Source organism: Fopius arisanus, unplaced genomic scaffold, assembly GCF_000806365.1.
Source record: "Fopius arisanus strain USDA-PBARC FA_bdor unplaced genomic scaffold, ASM80636v1 scaffold00032, whole genome shotgun sequence".
NCBI classification, from domain to species: Eukaryota; Metazoa; Arthropoda; class Insecta; order Hymenoptera; family Braconidae; genus Fopius; species Fopius arisanus.
The window spans coordinates 344746-366118 of record NW_011887771.1 but is presented as its reverse complement, the minus strand read 5'-3'; the positions used below and the strand labels follow the sequence as shown (position 1 = coordinate 366118).

Genomic DNA, 21373 nt, shown 5'->3' with positions numbered 1-21373 from the left:
AAGAAGACTATTTAATAAAGCGATCAATTTGACTAATGATCACACTTTATCTACAATTTTCATGAGGAAATTCATGAATTTTCACCGTGTGTGATGAAAATGAATAATTATCCTTTTTTCGGCTGTAAAAAAATTGTAGCATATTGAAGAATTATTCAACCTAATTTTAAACAATACATAGAAAATTATTAAAAAAATGTTCGTATCTAATGAATTCAAAACATTACTTATCAAAACTATATTTATTGTCATTTCAATTCATATAATTTATATATAACAGTACCTGCTACACTTTCATTATTTTTTTTGTTGTATTCGTCACTTGCATTGCATACTTTCAATTTTTTAATCGCATCGATTACAATTACTATAGAGTTTTTCTCAATAAATTCAAAAAGAACAATCAATTAATAATGAATGCACCGTTCAGTCAGTTTCTAACATTACGTATTTTAAGTTTAACTGGAAATCATGGAAAAGGGTTTTAAATTCATCTATAAAATGGTAATTACTAGAAAATTTTTTATCAAGGAAAAAGTAAATTTAAATTAAACACTGGCAGTGAATAAATTATTATCCGCACTTTCTCGTTTTAACAGTAAAATCAGAGGTATTTTACATTCCTTCCCGGTTTTCTTCCACACAATATATAAAAAATTTAATTAAATTAATACGAAAATTTTGTTTCCTTCAGTACGGTAAAGCGTCAAAAATGTGTATTGAGTATTTTTTAAATTGTTTTTGAAAAATTGCAGAGAACTGCTGCCATGCGAGTTGTAGGCGTCTACATAACTTTAAATGTTTGTATAAAAGTGGGTAATTAGCGTAGGCATTCCTCCTATTCATTTTTACACTGATGAAAACTCATCGAAACTCGTAAAACGAAAATATATATCTTGTAATCCACAATTTTCGTTCTATTGGAATGAAAAATCTGTTATCCACGGCTTAAATAATTTGTTCAATCGTCTCTAAATATTTGTAAAAATACTTGTATGATTTTAAGCTATTTTTTCTCAGTGTAAAATTGAATTTGCAAATTTTTGACAGTCGCAAATTCTGTGGAGAGGAAAAACTATCATTCAACATATTCAATAGTTCCTGGAGAAATCTCCAGTGGTCCATTAATTTTTCATTTCGCAAATTTTACATTATCATTTACCTGTTTCCCCTCCGACCACAGAACTCTTCATCACTCTTATATTTTTCTATAATGTACGATATGCACATAGGATAGATGAATCCATTTGATAATTTTGAAGCGCGGGTATAGAGTTAAAAGCGAATCCCTTCAATGCCACATGATCCGTCAGCCCCGCGTTGGAAGATCTCCTCGATATAAACGTTATCACTTTTTTCATTTAAAAAAGTCACTCCCCCAAGACATATTACACCCTAAATACGCGCCACCATGTACATCATTTTTAATTACATTTTTATATCCCTCCATGGAAAAAAAAATGTTAAATTAAAAAAGAGAATTCTCACAAAACTAAAGCTGCTCTAGCTCCATAATCACATCTCACTCTTCATTACATTTGGATATGAATTCTCAAGGATATTTAGGTAAGCATTGAATATCTAGTTCTTCACTTCAAATTCTGAAATAATCAACGAAACCATAGAATATATATGCATAGATCAACCAATTTTAAAAACAATTTCCTAGTGTAATTGTCGCTGCTGCGTTGATAATTACGCACGTCAACGGAATGATAATGGGGATGTATAAATTTGTAGGGTTGTAGGAGGCTATATTAACAGTTGGTTTTGGATGGATTATGTTGACTGGCGGGGGCGGTATGAAGGCATCGAACCCATCCATATCCCCGTCTGTGAATACCAGAGAAGAGGGATTCCATCTCACTCTGGATGCAGCATGAAATACAATTGAAAACACAATACTTCTTCCATTACAGAAAAAACGGTTCTCCAGATTACACTTACAACTGGATTAAAACTTTCACTGAAAAGCTCATTATTTCTCCCAGGGACCCATTGACTTGAGAGAAATTTGTACTTTTTTAACTGAATTTCTCCAATTGAGTAATTATCAAGCAATTACGTCTAGGTTCTGACGATTATCATCTTACTGCTTTAGATTTCTGTATTTTAGGTAGCGTATAGTTATGTTATTCATTTTATCATTCGTTTTCTTCAAGGACCGAATTTTCGTAGAATAAGAGATTGACGGAATTCTTTACTATTGATCATTATTGCTCGGTTTTATTCACGGTGATAACCGACATAGCTATCCCTAGGGGGATATGATTATCATCATTAACACCTAATCGAGATTACTTAAAAAAAATAACATTTATATGAAAATATACACTTCTCCCAAGTGAATGAATCTCTAAAACACTCCAGAAAGAGGTAATTATCTATACCTTATCTAACTTCTGCTGAATTTGTCCACAGTTTTGAGGAATTAATCGGAAAACAGAGAGAAAGGTGAGCGCTATGGACATGGATCATTTACTTATGGATTTTTTTTGGAGCGGGTAAGGAGATGTCAAGGAGAAATGAGATAAGATAAGTCTTCTATTGGACTTACTACTTACCTCGTACAGGGAAAGACATTCTTTCCTCTAACAGCCATCTCTCCAATATCAATAGCACCTGAGTCCTGAACTTCGAGTGTATAAATACACCCTGAGAAACCGCTGTAGTATCTGCCATACGTCATGGCATAATCCGGCACACCACCGAGGTATACGTTGCCACGTGCATTAAGTATCCTCTGTATTCCATCGCTAACACCACTTTCGGTGTGTTCACCGTTTAATTCAATGCTGCCATCAGTTCCCTGTCGCTTTAGGATTATCCTGTGTCGTTCGCCGTCGTCGACACGTTGCGTTGTTACACGGATTACAGCTGGACCTGACCCCAAATTGTACTGATACTCTATGTAACTGAAATTTATGTAGAAATTTAGTCCATTGTATTCACCAATATGGAGGAGCCATCGGCAATACCATAATTTATTGTATTATTTCTGGGGAAGGTGTTTGTGAAAAATCGCAGGTCTTTACGAAAAAAAATCCAAGGGTCGAAGTTTTTTTCGGGTGCTAGAAAATTCATTCAACATTTGTTATGAATTATGAACTGTTTTAAGTCTTCTTACTTTGTTTTATCGCATCTCGAAAAAATAAAAACATGAATCAGATGACGATTCGTCAATTGAGCAATAAAATATATTTATTGACTTATGATATCTTCTCTTTTTCATTTAAATGGATTCAAGAATCAAGAGGAAAGAATCAAGAGCTCTTCCGCATTTTTATTGGTCCAAATGAACTATTGAATTGAATGGTAAAGAAAGGCGAAATCGGGAAGCACTACGTGTTTTTTTAAATGAAGAAGATATTTTTTACCCATCAATAATTCCAAGTGCAATGTAATCGTCAGGGTTCAAGTCATCAGGCGGTTGTCCATGCCACATTATCAGACCGTTAGTTTTGTTAGTGGATATTTCAAATCCCATTAATTCACGATCTTCCTCATGAGTCATCACCGTACGCTCAAGCTCTAGCCAGCCATCCCCTCTGAATGCAACATCATAAGCAATTTTTACCTCTGCAAAAAATATTAATGAGCATTTATTAATATGATATTTAAAAAAAACAATATAGTCAGGCCCACATGTACTGTCTATCGAACGTGATCTTTGATTTGAATTTTATCTTGTCAGTATGAAATATTTATGAATTTGGCTTTTAAATTGTGTTGTGGACACTATTACAATAGTTATAAACAATAGTGATAAGAAAGAGGGAATTGTTGACGGGTGGTAGATGGAGATCTTGATTCAAAGTGATCTGATAAGTTTACAGAAAATTCATTAAAATTACACAGTTTACCACCGACATTGGACAGTCCATTTTTATTCCATATTGTCATCAACTGTCAACTTTATACTTTTCCTTTATCTGATTGCTTACTAAATTATGGATTATTAATGAATGGTTAATTTGATTTAGGAATAATTTAAACAGCACTCGCCAGATAAAATTCAACCCAAAGATCGTGTAGTCAAGTTTTATTTTCTTCATGTTCAGAGGGAATGAAAAATCCATCGATAATTCTTGACGTACGTTTTTCACAATTTGTCCCACTGAATCGAAGTGGACAGTCACATTTATATGTTCCATGCATTTCTAAGCAAGTCCCTCCATTCTTGCAAGGCTTCAGCATTTCGCACTGCCTGAGTACATTTTCACAATTAATTCCCACATATCCATATTCACAAATGCAAGAGTAACCGTCGTAGCTATTGGAAATTTGGCAAGCTCCGTGTTTGCACGGCTCCTCGTCGCAGGGATTGTAAGGAGGTGGAGTTACAGATGTCATCTGATAAATAACAGGTGTCAGAGGGGTTTCGTGGCGAAATACAGGAACAATTGGAAAAGGCGAACTGCTGTGATTCCATGGTATTGCTGATATTTCACAGTTTTCGATATTTGCTGAATCAATTGTGGAGTTCAACAAGTGTAACTTTCCAGATATCTCCAACTGTTTAAAAAGATACAAATTCACCAAGTGGTAAGACGAGATTAATGTATTTTATTTAGGTATCAAATATTCATTCCAATATCGACTCATCAAGTATCATTATTGATAATTTTCCATAATCATTAAATTATCTGGAAAACAATTAATTTACAATGAAGAAATTCTCTACATTTAATAATGTTTCTCATAAAAATAATCTTTTAGTTACTGCTCAATCAATTTGAAGATCAAAAGAAATGAATACAGATTATAGTATTGATTGATGTAATTAGAAAAATCTGATTTTTGACTTCGATTCTACTTATCTGATTTCACAGCTAAGTAATTATTTACCTGATTGATGCAACCGTGGAAGTGTCTTGTCACATCAACATGTTTATTTATTCGGATTCTAGTTCTGTTGACACCTCCAATATACAAAGGTGTATTCAATGACATAAGTCTAGCAGTCCCAGTGGATTTTCCTTCAATAATTACTTCACCATTGACCGACAGCTTTCCATCTTTCAAATCCCGATGGATCTCAATCCTTGTCCAAGATCCCGGCTGAATAATATAATTAGATCTCACCACAACCATTCCACTTCCCACATCAAAGCGCAACTCAACATGTCGATCTTTTATAACAACAGCTATAAAATCGCCAACACCTTCATCAGTCTCTGAGCAATACACAAGTAGTTCGTCCCCATTGTCCGATGGATTGAAATTCATGGAGAGCGTCAATCTGAATAATTGCACATATAATTAGTGATAACACACTTCAAGAGCTACAAGTTGAAAGAGCACAATGCTGAATCAAACTGAGACCGCAAAATTTTCACAGGAGCCTTTTTTGTAGAGCGGAATAAGTCCTAGAAAAAAGGTATCCACGGAAATTTTCGTTATCTCCCTTATATTCGCAGAGTTGAATGAATTGAAGCGACCAAATAAATCGACACAAAATTAAATAATTAAATAATGAATGAATAATTACTTACGAGTGGAGAATACGATAAAATCAATGAAATAATAATTACTTACGATTCGAGAGCGTGATGAAAAAATAAAAAATCACAATGGAGGAAAATAAATAAATGAAATAAAACATAAATTGAAGCAATAAAATTGTCATATAAATTTTTATTCGGCGCAGTAAATATAATATGCCTATCTGTACTAACATCATGTTTGTTAATATCTGTCTATCTGAATCAAGTAAATATGACACATACACAGACTACGCGAACACATTTTTCTTAAAGCTGAGCGTTACAATAGTTTGTCATAATGAATAATTATTTTAAGCCTTCGTGCCACGGAAGAACTACACTGGTGGTTAAATGCAAAACGGCAGTGACTAAACGTCATTCTAACGTTTTATCCGAAATTTCATAAATTCAATTTGATCTATTAATTGATATATCGATATTGACTTAGAAAGCTGAGTTAAAAAATTGATTTTCTTTTTCAATTGGAAAGCTGTACAGTAAAAACTATAAAATAAATTTGCATTTTCTTATCAAGTTCAGCACCACGCGCGGAAATTCATTCCGATTTTAAACTCTTGTTAGCAGTACAAAATATAAAGGGAATTGAATAGAATTCTCTTTTTCCTTTCTTTTTAATTCGTTTCAATTAAAGAACTCTAGGGTTTTGGGTGGTGTTTTGGGTGCTTTTTGGGATGTAATAATCTTGATTTTTTAAGCTTCGCCAAGTATCCATCGTGAGATCGTTTTGTTTGTTTGGTACTTCTCACGTGTGCTCTGTAAATTATTTGAAATTTATTAAATCGAATTCAAATGGGCTCAGTTGTTTATTTTTGCACTGCAATCTGTAGCTATCAGTGAAACCGATAATCTTTGGAATTCCTGCGTTATTTGTCATATAGTAAACCAAAATTGTACTGTGAAGGATTTTTATGAAGACAAATCATAGGAATCATAAAGTAATTACTGTTGAAATAAGAGGGATGCTTTGAATAAATACTCCTACAGAGAATAATAAAGGACAGTTAAGAATTATTTTTAGCACTTACCGCTTGGACTTTTCGCTCGGAGCGTGATAAGCGAGAAAAGAACGGGAATTTCTGAAGGCTGGTTGTTCAACGTGACCAAAGTGTTCACAACGTGATCCATATGTACCCTGTGGGCAGTGACACTTGAAGCTGTTCTCTGTATCTACGCAAGTACCTCGCCCACAAGCGCCTAGAGAAAATTATTCACTCATTTATCTACATAACTACATAATCTATAGAATTAATTTTCGCTTTGATCAACTACATAATAGAATTTAGAAAAATTGAGAAGAGTTTGAGAAAATGGAAAAAAAATGGAAGAAAATGGAAAAAAAATACTGATGCTTTTCACAGGAAAGTGCTCAATTATCAAGAAAATTATTCTGAACTTTTTTAAGGGGAAAAAAATAATTGGACTTATATTAGTACCTGGGTAACATGGTTGCCCATTAAAATCACACTGTGCCCCAGTATATCCTGGTCTGCACAGACACGTATATCCTTCTTTCGTAGGCGCCTCCTGGCAAACTCCAGAATTGTGACAAGGATTTTCCAAGCACGTTTCACAAGTTGTAACCCCGAAGCTGTCAGTTTGATTTCCGATAAGATCAATGGTCTGTTCATTGATGACGAGTCTAGAGATGCAACCAACAAAGCCAATGCCTTTGGCTCCAGTGTTTGAATGCAGTACAACCTGATCAGGCACTCCTCCAATATAAAGTGGCTCCTTGACATCCAACGTTTGTTTTCTGCCACCAGCTGCACGTTTGTAAGGGCCCTCTCCATCAACGAGCATCAATCCCTCTTTGTTATTACGTTGTAATTTAATTGTGTGCCATTCACCTAGTGAAATGGGTCTGCGAGCGTTAATTATTGCTGGACCAGAGCCCAAATCGAATCTGAACTCTGGGACTCCATCGTTCAAAGAAAGAATGACGAAGTCTCCGCTGCCATTAGAAGACTCAGCATTATACAGAATAATTCCATTATCACTCTCTGGCTTGAATGACACTTCGATATTATGCTTTCTGTAAGAACCGTGCAAAGGCCTCAGTGCAATGTAACTTAGCGGTGCTTGATTAAAGTTGGGGACAACTCCAGTGACAACAAGAACCGTTGGAACTTCCGTAGTTTCTGGCCCGTTTGACGCAGTGCAGATGTATGTCCCAGCATCTTCCGCTCGAACTTTTATCAATGTCATTTTTTTCTAGAGAGATAACAGTTTTTTTACATTTGAGTGGATTATTTCAATAGCCAAAACGGTAACACGTCGCTTTAAATAATTATTATTTAAATCTATATTCTATGAATTATTTGCAATAGCGATTTTTGTAGAAAAATGGAGTAGCAATTGCAGCAATTGCATGGATTGTGATTTATCTCTTGACTATTCACTTGCATTTTAATATTTTGACGACAACTTACGTCATGGATCAAAACCGCTGGTAGCAGTCCATTAAGTTTACTCCACTTGTATGTAATTGGACCGTCGAAGTCAACTTTACAGCCCATTTCTATGCTCGATCCGTAGGGAACACTTTTCATTTCAATAGCTGGTTCGTCGTTTTCGCCACCTGAAGAGTCCATTAAGAGTGTCGGTTACAGATTTCCACTCATTCTATTTGCTTTCTTCATTTAATATCAATAATACTTACATTGTTCAATCATTTGCAATTACAATGGAGAAAGGCAGAAAAATTAATTGAGATTGGAATTTCGAGTAATGTGGAATTACAAAATTAAATGTCAGGAGGTGCAGAGTAATACGAACATGTCTTTATTTAAATTGATGTAGTGTTGGTGGGGTGTTTCTCAATTTAATTAATTTGTTCTATAATTTTTGTTGAATTAATATGGCTTAATTAATTCTCGAATCTTAATAATGGAATTTTGATGAGTAGAAAAATACGATATTGAAAATCAGAATACTGCAGTCAAGAAAATGGATATTCGATAAAGATAATGTTTTTTCAGTCAATGGTATCGCGTCGAAATTAAAATGAATAAAATGATTAAAGATGTAAATTTACCTTGAACAATAAGATTGTAATTTTGTTCGAAGCTGCCCTCAGCGGTATCGACTCTACACTTGTAGACTCCGCTGTCCGTCATTTGGACATTGACAATCCTCAGCTTGTCATCGTATACTTGAGCAGTAGCAGGAAGTGATCCATCCTCAGCTCTGTACCACCTGTACGTAGGAGTTCCGGTTTGTCCCGATGAAAATACACATCGAAGATTGAAAGTATCCCCAATATTGACAATATCACCAGAAGGCTCAATATGAACGACTGGTCCGGCTGGTGCTAGAAAAATCAAACCCAAAATCCAATAAATCTCTCTTTCAATGCTACTCCTAACACCACATTATGAAAAAGACACATTATTACGTGAATTCATCATGATAATCATGAAAATGGTGTCTAATATTATTTCCACACAAAAACTAAGAAACCTGATAGATCGAAAAAAAATTGGTGAATAATGATTTCCCAATCATGGATGTAAAATAATAAAAAATAAATAGTGTCTTTTTCACGTGAATCCTTGGACAATAATAGAAGTCAACGAAGAAATGCTATAACTATATGAAAGAAAATTAAAAAAAAATACGATCTAGGGACTAGTGGTAGACGACAATAAGACAGAGATGATAAACACGACACAAAGGATCACAGAACAAACCGCGTCGTCGTTGGAGATACTGTCGATATTGCGTGATCCTGCAGTAACGTTCATCAGTTGCATCGCTGCAGTGTACATAGCCGTCACAAACATTATCCAGTGTAATGCACTCTTTGCTTCTGCACAGGTACAGCCCGTTGGCACACAGTACCGTATGGTACATTGGCATGCAATCCTCAAGCGAATTAACTACTAAATAATAACCCGGTGTTTCACAAATTTTCCATTACCAACTCATCAATCCTCCACTCATTACAATGCAAAATCCACAAATATCTTCACGCATTACGCCTTTTTCTCTTCTGACTCGAGATTCAGCATAAATATTAAAACCAGAGAATCAAGCAAATTAAGAGGGTAAAATAATAAAAATGGGAAAAATTCAGAAATCCACAAGAGTTGAAAATGTCAATAAATCTATTGACTCCAAGATATAAGTATGAACTTACGTGAGACGTGGACATTAACGTAATCACTGGATACGCCTCCTCTACTGTTGGTGACTTGGCAGATGTATCGTCCACTGTCTTCTGGTCTGACTCTCTCCAGTCGCAACTGATTGTTCTGAATGACAGCATTTCTTGGAAGTGCTTGACCCTCTCTCATCCAACCAATAGCGACTCTCTCTCTGGTATCACACCTCAATTTTATCGAGCTTCCTGTAACTGCATCAACATTTCTCTCGATAGCTCGAATCCCAGGTTCACCGTACGTCTCAGCATTGACGAGAACCTCGGCTACAGCTTCAGCAGTACCAGCGGAATTACTCGCCTTGCATACATATTTCCCAGCATCATTGAAAGTTATTCCATGGAAGCTTAGAACTCCATTATCATCAGTGACACTGGAGGGTAATTGTCTGCCAATAGAGCTCCATTGGATTCTCAAGGGTTGATCACCAGTGGCTGTACAAACTATTGAGGGACTCTCTCCTGGTGCAACTGTCTGAGTACTGGGGTTCAATTCAATTCTAGGCAGTGATACGACCTCCAGGTGACTCGTGGCTCTGAATAACTCGGTATTGTCCCTGTCCAGACCCAAGCAGAGATATTCTCCAGCTGCATCCCTGCGCACGTCAGGAATTACGAGAACTCCCTCGTGAACAGTACTACCCGCTGGTAATGCTCGACGATCTGATCTTATCCAGTCGAGGTAAATGGGTGAATCATCAGGACCAACCACTTGACATCTCATTTCCACTTTACCACCCATGGGAATTCTCACGTAATCCTCGGGGATGCTGACACCTTTTCCTCTTCCTTTTTCCTGAGATTCAATTGGATAGGGACGGGGAGTTCTGTTACAGGGCTGGTCACCTCTGCAAGGTGGATAATTGTCAATACTGTTATCCTCGTCTTCTATTCTCACTTGAACTCGTTCTTCGGAGACACCGGCTGCGTTGACAGCTTGACATGTGTAAGAACCTAGGAACATTAGTATTCATTGTTATCTGTCTATATCTCTTATAAACCTTTAATACATAAAATATTTTCTTTTACTTTAGGGAGAACCAGTTATTGATAACTAATATGACTTTCCCTGATATTTGTGTCTTGTATTTATTATTTAATTTTGGGTGAATTATCATTTATATTGGTTTAATCTCACTGTTCCATTTACTACTTTGTCATGTTTATATTATTGTAATAATCTTAATACAAATTGTTGATTTTACCGATCTATGGGCAGAACAACCGTAACAAGATTAAGCAATAGCAACGATAAGAAATTTCTGCAATTAGAAGAAACAAACTGACCTTCATCATCAGGAGACATTGCAACAATTTCATGAACTGCTGACAGCGGGGTGGCGCGATGAGGAGATTTGAAAGACGTGTAACTCGGATATCCCGGGGTATTTTTAGTCCAGGCAACATTGGGTTGAGGATGGCCTTCAGCAGTGCATACCAATTTCACCCTCTCATTCTGTCTGACCCTAATTATACCAGTGTTTGGACTAACCCTGATAACTGGAATCGATTGAACTTCAATTTGAGCCAGAGCAGATGTGGAACCAACTGCATTACTCGCTGTACACTGGTAACTGCCCCCATCATTCATTGTAATATTAGTAAAACGAAGAAGCCCTCCAGGAAGACTAACAATATTCGATCCAAATGGTCGACCGTCTTGACGAGACCAGTGGACCTCAGGGACTGGAAAACCAGCAGTAACTCGACACTGAAGATCTGCTGATCCTCCGAGATTCACTGGTTGAATATTGTGAGGGTAGATATCAAGGGCAGGAACTTCTCGTGGTGATACTTCAATGATGGCAGATGCCTCGAACACTCCAGCGGAATTTGTTGCTCGACAAATGTAAATTCCTCGGTCTGACACTTGAGGACGAATAATCTTGAGAGTATTTCCATATTGCTGGGCCCGAGGACCCAGAGAACTCTCGCCATGCTTGGACCACTTGACCTCGATGTCAGAATTCTGGTCGTTGATAAGACATTTCAGCTCAGCAATTGTACCTTGGGAGACTGTTTGTTTTTCCGGCTCTACCTTCATCATTGGTGGATTTCTTCGAGGAGAAATGGTAATTCTGGATGATGTTGAGGTTTCAGTCCCTTGTAAACTTAATGCAACGCAAATGTAAGTTCCTGAATCAGCTACTCCAGGATTTGTAATTGTTAAGACTCCATCAGTTTGACTGGCTGATGGAGGCAATGGTAATCCTCCAGATCTTGTCCAGTGGACATCAGCATGATAATTGGATCTTGTGCAGACCATTCTGATAGCATCCCCACTCACTCCAGTCCACTCCTGAGGTGTTATCACTGGTCCAACATCAGGATAACGGTCGGGGGGTGGTTCGTTGGGATTCTTCAAAACGTAGAGAATCGTTGTTTGCTCTTTTACACCAAGTTCGTTTCTGGCGATGCACTTGTACTCTGCTGCGTCATTTTTCGTCACTGCTGGAATCCTCCAGACTCCATTGTGGAATGTTGCCTCTGGATTCATCTGACCCTGCACTCGCACCCATTCGATAAGAGGTGGAGGATTGCCTGAGGCTTCACAGTGGAACTCCACGGGTTCGCCCTCACGAATTTCTCGATATGCTGGACGAATGTGAACTTGTGGCTCCAATCGATTGGCACCTGAAAATTTTATCAGGATATTTTTATTCTCAAAGTTTTTTCTCAAGCTTTACATTTTGTCGTCATTTGATACCTGGTATGTCTAGAAGACTTTGTGGAAATGCTGCGTCCATTATTATTTATGTTATTTAGTCAATATTAATAATTGATCATTTATTTATAATAATTATAAATTTATTTACTTTAGAAATGAGAAGAGTATTCGAGGTAAAATTATGTTTTCAAAGTGGTGACTTCTGAATTAACTCAAAAATAGAAAAAGAGAATATCAAAGTAATCATTGAGAAAATTGAATTCATTCAGAAGTAAATCGCGAATTCATTAACGATAAGAATCCACTTATATTTTCTCACCTCCAACAGTAAGAGTCACTCTTTGATCAGCAATATGAATGCCATCAGTAACTTGACAGATGTAGACACCACTATCTGATACTTTGACATCCCGAATAATGAGAAGTCCATGAGAATCATCCAAACTGCGATCTGGGAGTCTGCCACCCTCTTTTTCCCATCGAATGTGAACTTGATTCTTCAATCAATCATTGAGTCAGCAATTACCATCAATTATTATATAATGATTAATGGAAAATTGAGGGATTAAAATATCTATTACTCACATTATCCAATGATCTTCCAGTGCAATGATACTTCACAGTGCTTCCCACGTGAACAATTTGGAGTTTATCCTCTTGGATGGATACAGAAATCCTCGGGGGTTGGGGCTCGTTGCCAGTAGGATCTGGACGCATCGTTGTAGCTGGATTATCAACTGTAAATCGAGTATATCCATTAAATTCCGAATATCCAAGAGGCATCAACGATTAAAGCATCATCAATGGTTCAAACAATAAAAGCATCAACAACAAAACAATTAATCCCACTGAATCCTACAGCGATGGACGACGACAGATCAGACAACGCATCATTCTCCAACCTGGTGAAACTGTTGTCGTTATCATAGCTAATTCATTCCCATGCTGATCCAGAATTGTACACTCTACGATACAGGGATGCTCTCCCACATGGACCGTCCAGATTTTATAAGCCCCAGAATCAGTCTCCACAAGCGGTCCTCCTTCCATCGCCCAGGTAGTCAATGGGAGCCCATTATACGAGGATAATTTAAAATAAATGTACAATTTTTGCCCATGACTGTATGAACACTTCATGTCGATTTCCGTATTCCTCGGTGCTTCTGCATGCATTGGCATGAGACCTACCCGCAGCTCAGCTACACCATCACGCAAAATATTCTTCAATCCATGCAGTTTCATTGTTTTTTTATTAAGGAAAAAAATGAGGAGATTGACTCTTCATTTTTCTCACGAGGGGTTATTTCAATTTACGAATTCAAGAGTTTATGAACAAAGTTATAGTAGTTAGTTGGACGCTTTTAGAACGAATCCTAATCAAAAATAATCATTTAATCATCGATTTTTCATTTTCTATTGGAATGACTATTGACAGTAATTAATTATTCATCATTTTATACCATCACAATGAAGAAAAAGCAAAAATTCTTATCAGATCGTGAACTCGTTAGATATCAAAGACGAATGCATTCAAAGGATTAATAATAATCATAATCGAACAAATTGGGTAATAGAAATAACTTATTTATCGTGACGAAAGCTGTTAGTCTACAACCCCGAAATCTGTTGTAACTAAATAATTTGAGATAACTGCATTTAAACTACCGATAATTATTAACGAATAATTCGAAAATGAAAAGAGATAGAAGCCCATCAAAATATAAAATAATATAATAATAGAATAATATAATATGAAAATATAAAAATATAAAAATATATAATAGTAAAATGAAATGTGAACGATAAAAAAAAGTTCATATAAAAATTTCGCTATCTTTTTTCATTTCTAAGATATTAATTCAGGCTCAGTCAAACCCATTTATCTCAGTTTACTAATTAACAACAGATTTGTACTCAAAGTTTTGAATACCCAAGAAATGCTCACCAATATCCTGGCAAAAATAACCGGTGTATCCAGAGAGGCAATGACACTTGATCTGTCCACCTCTACTCATTTCACAGCTCTCTTCGTGATCATTACAAGGACAGGCATTGCAGGCACCGAGAACACTGACAGATCTATCAGTGAAATCACGATAATATCCACGTGAGCACGATTCACAGGACGTTCCAATATATCCAAGTGGACAACGACAGCTTTCGATCTGCGTTGCCCTGTTCTTTCCAGTGAAATGTTCGACTGCTGTATCAAGGCTAATATCACTGATGTAAGTACTGATCATTCCTTCACTGTAAGTTGCTCGAACAAGAATAGCTTCTAGATTCGATAGAACAGTCATCATATCCGTCCTAGATGGTCTCCTAGGACCTTCAGGAGATAATCTCCTCCACTCTGACTCCCTCAGTGGTACTGAATACGTGATATGATTGTCAGGATACAAACTCCTCGAATTAGTCCAAAACAGTGATATTCCATTACCCAGAAGCATTACATCCTGATCGACAATGCTCTGAGCGCCTGCCTCAGCTCTGAATCTCTGTGTCAAAGTCAAATTGCCACCATAACTCTTTATCTTATTTCCTGTGAATGTGGCAGGTAGACTCCAGAATAATCTTCTGTTCCTCGTTGCACGATTGTACTGATAACCAATCTCATTCATAGCAACATTGATATCAAATCCATCATCGATAATGTCTCGTCTAGAAGCATCTGTGAGGATAAATCCATGTTTGGTATCATAAACCCAGGAGGGAATTTGCTGAATATAGAGTGAGCTCTCGTGACACTGATCAGTGACACCACTGCAGAAACACTGATTACACCCATTGGGATTGTCTTCTGTCAAACCAAAGGTGGCAGGACGACACCTGTTGCAATTAGCTCCTTCGACGTTTAATTTGCACTCGCAACGACCGTTGATACATTGATTGGAGACAGAACCGGCAGGATTGCAATTGCAGCTTTGAGTGGGTTGTCCACCGTACCTGCAGCCTTCCCTCGTTGGATCTCCAATGTAACCAGGCTCACATTGGTTGCAATTCTCACCAGTTGTGTGGTTTCCACAGTTTTCGCAGACTCCAGTCTCAGGATCACACTGGGTTGAGTGTCCATTGCACTCACAGAGCTTGCAGATTCCCAGGTAGAGTGCCTCGTCGGCTCGAGTATATCCTGGTGCACAATCCTCACAAGAGAGTCCAGTGTAGTTACGGGGGCAGTTGCATTCCTCAACCTCGACGGCTTTTGCTTTGCCAGTGTTGTATTTTTCAGCACTATCCAGTGACACGTGTGACAGAGCTGCTTCACTCGTATGAGTTGTGTACGTTGCCTTGATTTTTATGGCTTTGATGTCGGCTAAGGCCATCAGCAGGTGCTCCCTGTCTGCTTGTGTGCCATCAGTCCTCTGCCAAAATTGCTCGAGCAGGGGAACGGAGAAGGATTGATTAGAGTTGGGCTCTGGTGATTCTCGAGAGTAATACAGAAGGTTGATGTCATTGAATGACACTAGCACCACGTCTGCTGCGTTGTTCCTTGAGCTTTGACCGCCTGGGGATGGCACGTAGCGCACTGTGTAGCGTAGGTTGCCCCCGTAGGATGTCACTCGATCACCCAGAAAGATCGAGGGCAATTGCCAGTAGTAAACGTCGCCGTTTCCACGATTCTGGAAGTCTGAGTAGATGATTTCTCGGCGGGTCGGATCCAAATGAATTCCTGTGGAGATTTGAGGTGCGTCTGGCAGCAGGGACTCGATCAGAGAAAAGTCGCGGATGGAATTAGTGAAGGATACGTGAATCTGAATAACAAAATAAAGTGGAGTTTATATTCATGCATTAAATCCGTTTTCTCTTCTAAAATCGTAGAATGGCTCCTGGGCTTATGATGAAATTTTGTTTTTCAAAAAAAAATTGTTTTCTTATTCTTTTAGGATCTAAGAGTGTTATTATCGTCTTCAATTTTAGTTTGGAAAAAAGTAACTCTCCTCTCCAAAAGATCTTAGATGAGTCCTCGGGGACCTCAAAAAAAATTCATTATCATTAGCCCAGGAATTTGACATATGACTTTTAGAGAAGAGGGAGAGACAGATCTTTTCTCTGAAATGAAATTTGCTGATCAATAAACAATTCATTTGGTTAAATAAGCAATTAATTTCGTATCCGTATTCATCTTTCGATATCAAAACTTTCGAAGTGATTAAACATGAAAATTTTTCCAGCAATTACCTCATTCCTGTACCAGTTCGATTCGGAACATCGGTTGGTGATACCCATGCAGAAACAGCTGATGCATCCGAATTGATTGCTGACCGCCAGATTAAAGGTATTGGGCTTGCATTGATCACAAGTTAATCCAGTTGCAGATTGCTGAAACATCAATAAACACAACTTACAATGCTGTTTTCTCAATCTCGTTGTACTTTTTACTTACGTTTTCGTCCCCAAATGATTAACGAATGTTCCAAATGATTGCATTATAATATGACACAAATAATTGCATTGATAATAATGAATAATCCATTGCGGAAAATTGACTGAATAATCATTTGAATATTCACCTTGCACCTGCACTTTCCACTAACATCAGCTGTGGCTGAGAGACTTCCTCGGGGGTCACATACCGAATCCAGGACACACATATCTCCAGGTATGAGAGGATTTCCGTGGTATCCGTCTGCACATTTCTCACATCGTTCACCATCGTATCCAGCTGGACATTCGCAAATTGGTCGCATATTGGGACCAAGACGACAAGTTCTCGTGAATCTACAAAATAGTATGGAATTCATTAACAATTTAATGATTAAATTGAAACTTTCTCCGTTCAAAAAATAAGATGAGATTATCTGGGATGATTAGCCACATGCGGATTTTGAGGAGTTATTTTCGGATGACTTAACTGAATACCAGACTGATTATTACAGAATATTTGAAAAATTCTGATGTGAAAACTTACTGATTTGCTGGATTAGTCAAAGGACAGGGACAGAGTTTGCATTCAATATTCCGCGATGGATCTCCATAGTATCCAGGTGGACATGATGGCTCATCCCTGTAGCATTCTCCAAGCCAGAGGCCTCCGGATCGCCTCAGGAAACCTGGTGCACAGCTTTGACAGGAATGTCCAGAGTATCCCGATGGGCAAGAACACTCTTCCACGAAGGATGCAATTTCAGATCCTGTGTCGTGAGCGGAGTCCATTGCAATATCAGTGATAGATACATCCAACTGAGGACTGGACTCGTATTTGGCTCTAGAAATTTTCCAACAGAACGATTGCAGTGAAAACCTATTTTCATCAGTGAACGATAAAGAGAGAACTACTGAAAACCAGGACTCGGCGAGATCCGCAAATAATATTCTTTTTAGAATAATAAATTTGGCATGAGTAATCGGTGAAGTTAAGTAATTCAATGATTTAATTAGAAAGTATTTTTATTAAAAATGGATAATATTCTTCCAATTAATAATCAGCAATCAATTAATAAATAAAATAGTTATCAAATGAGAACTTGTCTGTTTCTCACGTTTTCATTTTTTATTGACTTGGCACGATTCATACATTACTTCTGATATTATTGCCGATTCCTGTAAAATACTTGAGTAGACTTACTTTTTTGAATTTCAAATTTAGACTTACTTGATGAGAATATTATCGATATGGGAAAGAACCATCATAATATCCTCCCGGCTGGCTGGAATTTCCCTGCCACGTTCCATCCGGTGCCAATCGCCATAGAAGAACCTGACAGATTCCTCACTCTCCTTATCCGGCTGAATGTTCCTCCCCCGATGAATGAGAGTTCTATTGTTTCCTGTCATAATGACACTGGGAGCACTATTATCCCTTCCATTTCCACTGTACCTCACATTGTACCTGAGATATCCTCCATAAGACAAGAGCTGGGGTCCGAGATATGCTTCAGGGAGAGCGAAATAAGGTACTTCATACCCTGATCTTAAATTTGTCCCAACACTCTCAAAATGTTGAATACTAATTTCAACTCCATCCCTTCCTTGTGGTCTGATTTCCGCAATCTGGCTTCCCAACTCCCCAGTAATCCTCAACGCTTCGACATCAAAAGTCAGAGCTCTGTGTCTGTCAAAGGGCGGTGGAATCTGATAAGTAAATAGATTGGCACTTCTGCACTCATCAACAACTCCAAAGCAGAAGCAAGGAATGCAATCCTGAGGTGTTCTGGCTTGGGAGTTGAATGTTCCTCTTGGACAAACAGTTGGTCTGTCCTTGACAATGAGAATACAGTCAGGAATAGCAAATACAAAGCCAGCAGTATTGATAGCTTCACAAGAATATGCCCCCTGATCAGAGATGCTGATGTCAGGACAGGTGAGTGTACCAGTGCCATTGGTAGATGTCGAGTAACATTTTTCAGGTATATGTCCCCAGTTTAATCTCCAATTGATCTCAGGTGTTGGTACACCAATGGCTGTGCAAGAGAGGATCATTGTGTCACCAGGAGACAAAACAATCATTGGTTGTGGGGGTTTGACAATATAAACTGGTGAGCAACCGATCTCATCACTGCCATCCTGACAGTCTCTCTCCATGTCGCAGTGATAACTCTTTGGAATGCACTGATCGTACTTGTGACATTGAAATTCATCCGACCTGCAGACTGATCCTGGTGAGGGGGTTCCACAGTTCTCCTCGTCACTGCCATCAGTGCAATCTTTATCTCCATCGCATCTCCAGATCTTCAAAACGCACTCTTTGCTTTTACAACGGTATTGATTTGGCTCGCACCCATGGGGATTGCAGCGCATCTCATCGGAGCCATCGGTGCAGTCAAATTTATTATCACAAACCAATGATTTGGGAATGCAATCGCCGTTGCTGCAAGTTGCCTCGTTGTATTTGCAAACTTGAGGAGGGCGTGTTGCTGGTGGTTCGAACTTCTCCACTTGTAGGTGAACCGTTATAACTCGATTTGGGGTCGATGGAGGAAAGCCTATGGCTTCGCACATGTAGATCCCTGCGTGCTCCATTTGAATATTTGGAATTTCTAGGCGACCGTTTATGTCTCGAGAGCCTGGAGGCAGAGGCAGACTGTTGCCACGAGTCCAACGAACGGGTGCTCGAAGGGGACCCTCGTCACGACATTGGAATACCACTTCACGACCTGGAGGAAAGTTTTATGTTAGGGGGGGCAGTGAAGATCGGTGAACATGCACTGGTCTGAGATCATACTCGAGTCTTCAGAGATCTTGAGGTTGCGACTCGAAAATGACTCATGATTTTTATGCCCCTTTTCCCTTTTTTTTTCCTTTCGAATGCAAGCGTTGTAATCGATCAAATTCAAGTTATATATGGCACATTTGATATATATATATGTGATTCATTCAATATGATTGAAGAAGTCCACAAATGCAATTTTTTAATGGTGTCCATGTGTGCGTCAGTGGACTGTATTCGTGAAGTTAAAGCAGTTTTTTCTCGTGTATTGGTAAACTCTAGTCGTCGATATCAATTGGAATGCAATTAATTAATTAATTAATTAATTTTTTTTCAATTTTCGAGGTTTTTCGAAAAATAGCCTTTTCACGATCATTGGACGACAAATGATATGAAATAGGTCCATCATGGCTTAAAAAATGTGGTATGATGCCTTGGTGAGCAAGTTGGAATATGGAAATAATAGAAATGATGGGTGAATCAAAGTGTAAGAAAGAAGAGCCAAATTCGTATTTTGGAAATATTTAAATTGTGAGACTGCGCCGGGATATTCTACTTCAATTGAATATGATTAGGATTTAAAATTATAGTTTCGATGCTGCTTTTTTAAAAGTCAGCTTCCTAATTTTCCGTCGTCCGTCTTTTTGTATCTATTATGCGCTCAATTTATTCCATTGTAGGTGAACAAAGTACTTCAATAAAATTTTATAAAAATTTTGAAACCATTGCAAACGACCATTCGCAAGCATATTGCTAATTTATTAGCAAGAATAACTTGTTTCTTTGCACTCTCATTATGAGAAATCAGTAATTATTCGGTTAAAACATATTATCGAAAAAATCAAGTCACAGCTGCAAATAAACACAAATATGACACCGTGAATATAGTAATTAAATGGTATTTTTTATTAATCCTGATGATTTTTGATTCCCATGAATTTAAACAGAAATGATTATGCACTTTGTCAATTTTCAAAACCTTACCTTGTCTCACTGAGGCTGGTGGAGCCAAAAAAACAGAGAAACAATAAAAGTTTTCATTAATTATTTCATAAGATTTGGGGATTAAACTCAGTAATGAAATCATAAAGTGTAATAAGTCGATTTATACATTAGATAGTTTTCTTTAAAGTTTTCTGACTTCAAGAGAGATAGCCGAATTTTTCGTGCTATCTTTTTTAGTAAAACGCAATAAGAGCTACAAAAAGGGTAATCACAAAAATTTCGCTACTTCTCTCCGCTACAGAGAAATTTTGGGACAAACTATCTTTTTTGTAAATCCACTTGCTCCCCTTTACCATTTCGGTACAGAATTCAAACTTTCACGACTGCGTGTCCTATATCGATCTTTAGTAATCTTTATAAATTTGAATAAAATTAATTGATGAGTGATAATTATCTCTTACTTTCTTTGATTATCTGCTCGCTCGGATACGTCGTTAGCTTGAGGCCATCAGTCTCATTAGTGTCTGAAAATAACGAAATCAAACATTAATCGACTAAAGATACAGACGATTTATCAATAGCATGAGTAGATTAATGACATAATGAGATAATTATAATTACCACATCCTTCTTCATCAGATCCATCTCTGCACTCGGGAATTCCATTGCAACGAGATGAGTCATGTACACAAATCCTGTCTGTCCTGCATGTGAATTTTCCTGGAGGACAGCGACGATCACCTGCTTGTTGTACTGTTGTCGATTCAACTGGAATTAAAATCAATCTCAGGATTAATTTTATCGACAATTAATAAATGGTCATGTCCCTGTTGATTAATTGAAGAATTAACTTGTATTATTGATTCGTGAACAGCAGAGACATTAGTTTAAGTGATTCAATGGTCATTGATCATATCAATTATCAATTATTATTTAACAGCTGCTGG

General features: G+C 37.6%; 1 protein-coding gene across 1 annotated transcript in view; it reads right to left on the bottom strand.

The window, feature by feature from the left end:
* Nucleotides 1-225: 225 nt before the first annotated feature.
* Nucleotides 226-21373, bottom strand: part of trol (terribly reduced optic lobes) — a 131224-nt gene continuing 110076 nt past the window's right edge. Inside the window, exons 20-43 of the mRNA XM_011303637.1 lie at nucleotides 21048-21194; nucleotides 20888-20950; nucleotides 17928-19428; nucleotides 17244-17540; nucleotides 16846-17053; nucleotides 16514-16654; nucleotides 14280-16086; nucleotides 13237-13533; nucleotides 12920-13071; nucleotides 12654-12831; nucleotides 10954-12300; nucleotides 9646-10620; nucleotides 9197-9388; nucleotides 8542-8817; nucleotides 7937-8085; nucleotides 6941-7718; nucleotides 6533-6701; nucleotides 6157-6260; nucleotides 5679-5703; nucleotides 4849-5242; nucleotides 4098-4515; nucleotides 3378-3579; nucleotides 2565-2915; nucleotides 226-1868 (exon numbers count right to left, since the gene is read on the bottom strand). Of these exons, the coding sequence (XP_011301939.1) occupies nucleotides 1652-1868; nucleotides 2565-2915; nucleotides 3378-3579; nucleotides 4098-4515; nucleotides 4849-5242; nucleotides 5679-5703; nucleotides 6157-6260; nucleotides 6533-6701; nucleotides 6941-7718; nucleotides 7937-8085; nucleotides 8542-8817; nucleotides 9197-9388; nucleotides 9646-10620; nucleotides 10954-12300; nucleotides 12654-12831; nucleotides 12920-13071; nucleotides 13237-13533; nucleotides 14280-16086; nucleotides 16514-16654; nucleotides 16846-17053; nucleotides 17244-17540; nucleotides 17928-19428; nucleotides 20888-20950; nucleotides 21048-21194 (10388 nt within the window). The 3' untranslated portion in view covers nucleotides 226-1651. The remainder of the gene's footprint in view (nucleotides 1869-2564; nucleotides 2916-3377; nucleotides 3580-4097; nucleotides 4516-4848; nucleotides 5243-5678; nucleotides 5704-6156; nucleotides 6261-6532; nucleotides 6702-6940; nucleotides 7719-7936; nucleotides 8086-8541; nucleotides 8818-9196; nucleotides 9389-9645; nucleotides 10621-10953; nucleotides 12301-12653; nucleotides 12832-12919; nucleotides 13072-13236; nucleotides 13534-14279; nucleotides 16087-16513; nucleotides 16655-16845; nucleotides 17054-17243; nucleotides 17541-17927; nucleotides 19429-20887; nucleotides 20951-21047; nucleotides 21195-21373) is intronic.